Source organism: Atta cephalotes (assembly GCF_000143395.1).
Source record: "Atta cephalotes unplaced genomic scaffold scaffold00047, whole genome shotgun sequence".
Taxonomy (NCBI): Eukaryota; Metazoa; Arthropoda; class Insecta; order Hymenoptera; family Formicidae; genus Atta; species Atta cephalotes.
Window position 1 is genome coordinate 497815 of NW_012130111.1, and position 2742 is coordinate 500556.

The 2742-nt window shown below is 30.5% G+C and overlaps 1 protein-coding gene across 1 annotated transcript in view; it reads left to right on the plus strand.

Moving 5' to 3' along the window:
• The window catches only part of LOC105622595, a 35406-nt gene extending 34554 nt beyond the window's left edge, over positions 1-852 (plus strand). Inside the window, exon 5 of the mRNA XM_012204012.1 lies at positions 608-852. Within this exon, the coding sequence (XP_012059402.1) occupies positions 608-852 (245 nt within the window). The remainder of the gene's footprint in view (positions 1-607) is intronic.
• Positions 853-2742: the final 1890 nt, after the last annotated feature.

Consider the following 2742-nt stretch of genomic DNA (forward strand, 5'->3'; position numbering starts at 1 on the left):
CTCTCTCTCTCTCTCTCTCTCTCTCTCTCTCTCTCTCTCTCTCTCTTTCTTTCTTTGTCCCTCTGTATACACTAAAAAAAAATATAGTCAATTTTAATAAATATTTAGTTTAATATTGCCAACTAAACTTTTACTTACAGTAAATAAATATTTGTTTAGTAAAAAAAAGATTGTTAGATCAAAGTAACATTTCTTATATCAAATAAATATCAAATAAATATCAAATAAATAAATAATCAAAAAATAAAAATATCAAATAATAAATCTTTATATTTAATAAATATTTAGTTGGCAAGTATTCAATAAATATTTAATTGACTATATTTATTAAAATTGACTATATTTTTTTTTAGTGTAGATATCTATACCCATACAGCATACCGAGGGACATTCTTAGGATATAGGATATTCTTCATTTTCTTTAAAACATCTTATGTTATGTAGGCTTGTATTATATGAGTATAAAATATACGTACTTGTGATAATAGTTCGATTACATTGATAATATTCCGAATATAAAAGAAATAAAAAAAAGTAAAAGTTTGTTTAATCAAGCAGCATCAAGAACAGAAAATATAATCGCGTTATTAATCTTATTGAGTTGCAGGTGGCACGATCTCGATGACAGACGCCAGCGGCAAGCCATATGTCGGTGGGGCCGGAAATGGATCGACGGCTTCGGTAGCGACTTCCAGTAGCGTGACTAGCACAGCCTCGCCCCTTAGGAGTTCTCTGAAGAAGCCCAAACCTCTTGGCATTCATAATCCTGGCTTCTCGGCACACAGCCCGACCTTGTCAAGGAACGGCTCGCAAAAGAAAGTGCGTATACAGACGCATTCAACAGAAGTTTAACTTTGACGCTCTTTTGGCACGTGCGCGTTGTCAGCATGAGCATTTGCTACGTGATTGCAGTATCGTCATCGTTCAAGGCTGTTACGACAGGAAATTGAATGGTGATGACAAGACATCTACTCAAAGTAGTTCCATGTGCATGTTCCATTAACGGTAGGTGGTTTCCAATATCACTAATTATATAGTTGATTCGACGATCAGAGACGATGTCTTTACGATATCAAATGATTTTTACTGTTCCACCAAAGTCGAATACTAAAGTTCTCTGTCGGTGACATCGTCTATGATTTTGATAATGGGGACTTTTAGTAAGTTCCAAAGATGCGAATCAAGTCGTTCGTGAGTCTGGTATAATATTGTTACAATAAAGTGTAAATAAGTTACGATTGATAATCGTCAGAACTCTTCAAAGCTACCTGAGTTAAATATCAAAGAAATTCAGATCAAACGCGTGGTTTGAATACGTTTTACGCCATGCTGTTTCCTACGAACCGGCACCGAACTTTCCGTTTATGCCACGCCAGTGCAATGGTGTGTTTCAAAAACTTTTTAAAATATTTGATAGATCTGCTTTAGAGAACAAAACTGTACTATGCCTTTTGTGTGACTGATGATTTGTTAGTCCGGCACCACTTTGCTTCTCGTTCTTTTATTTATTTTAGTTCGCGCATAGCGCATATCTTTCCAGTTGACGGTATTGTGTGGTGTAAACGGAAAGTTGAACGAAATAGGCTCGGCACTTAACATGTTAATAGTGACTTGTTGAATATATTAGGTCTTTTCCAATTTTTCTACAATATCTTTACACGACATATACATTTATAAGTGGATTAATATAATAGAATATAAACGAAAATGAAATATGATCGGGAAAATATTGGCGGGAGAATAGGATGGATTAAAATAGAGAAACATATCATATATGATAGAAAAAAACGAGGAAAATTGCATTTGTTATAAATATAATAAATCATAATGACGCAGAATCTAAAATATAAAGAAGATTAAGAAAGCATTATATAATATAAAATATAACACATGTGTGTGTTTGTGTGTCTGGATGTGTGTGGACATGTGTTTGTATAAGTGATGAAAATTTTGACCTAATGTCATGCACGTATTTTTATAAATTTCATGGAGTATTGACCAATAATTCGCATATTAAGAATATGATATTAAGATAGCTAATCTCATAATTACGTAAACTAATATACGTAAATTAATACGTAAATTAATAAAATTGATATTAATTCAAATGATATTAATAAGCTGAAATTAGTTGCGTGATTACCAATCACATTATAAGCAAAAATCAACTTTGCATTCAATTACTTTTTTAAGTAAAATGTGTTATTATAAAAATATGAATTTTGATAAGATAAAAAGAAGGAATAAAAATTTAATATTGGTATGTAAATGATAGTATTATACTTTTATTTGAAATTGCATCTCTTTTGCGATATAATAATATGTGTTAAGGGGATTCTAAAGTCTGTATTTTATTGACTAAACGCATGTTATATAACAATTATTATTTTCCTCTTTTATAGATTTGAAAATTCTTCTCTAAGATTAAAATATACGCATTAATATATGTCTCTGAGGTAAAGTTTATATCGAGAACGAAAGCAATTATTTAAATTGAGATCTTTACTATTTTTTAAGTCTAATTATACGGTATCAGAACTGTCAATATTTTAACCATGTTTGCTTGATATAAAAACTTTGCATTCTGATCCACAATTTCGTCAGTCAGTACTATTCAGACTAGTAGTTTACATAAATAAACAACGTAAATTCTTAGAATTAGACTCAGACGTCTAATTAAAACGTTATTGTTTTATGAAAATTTATATATATATATATATATATATATATATATATATATAT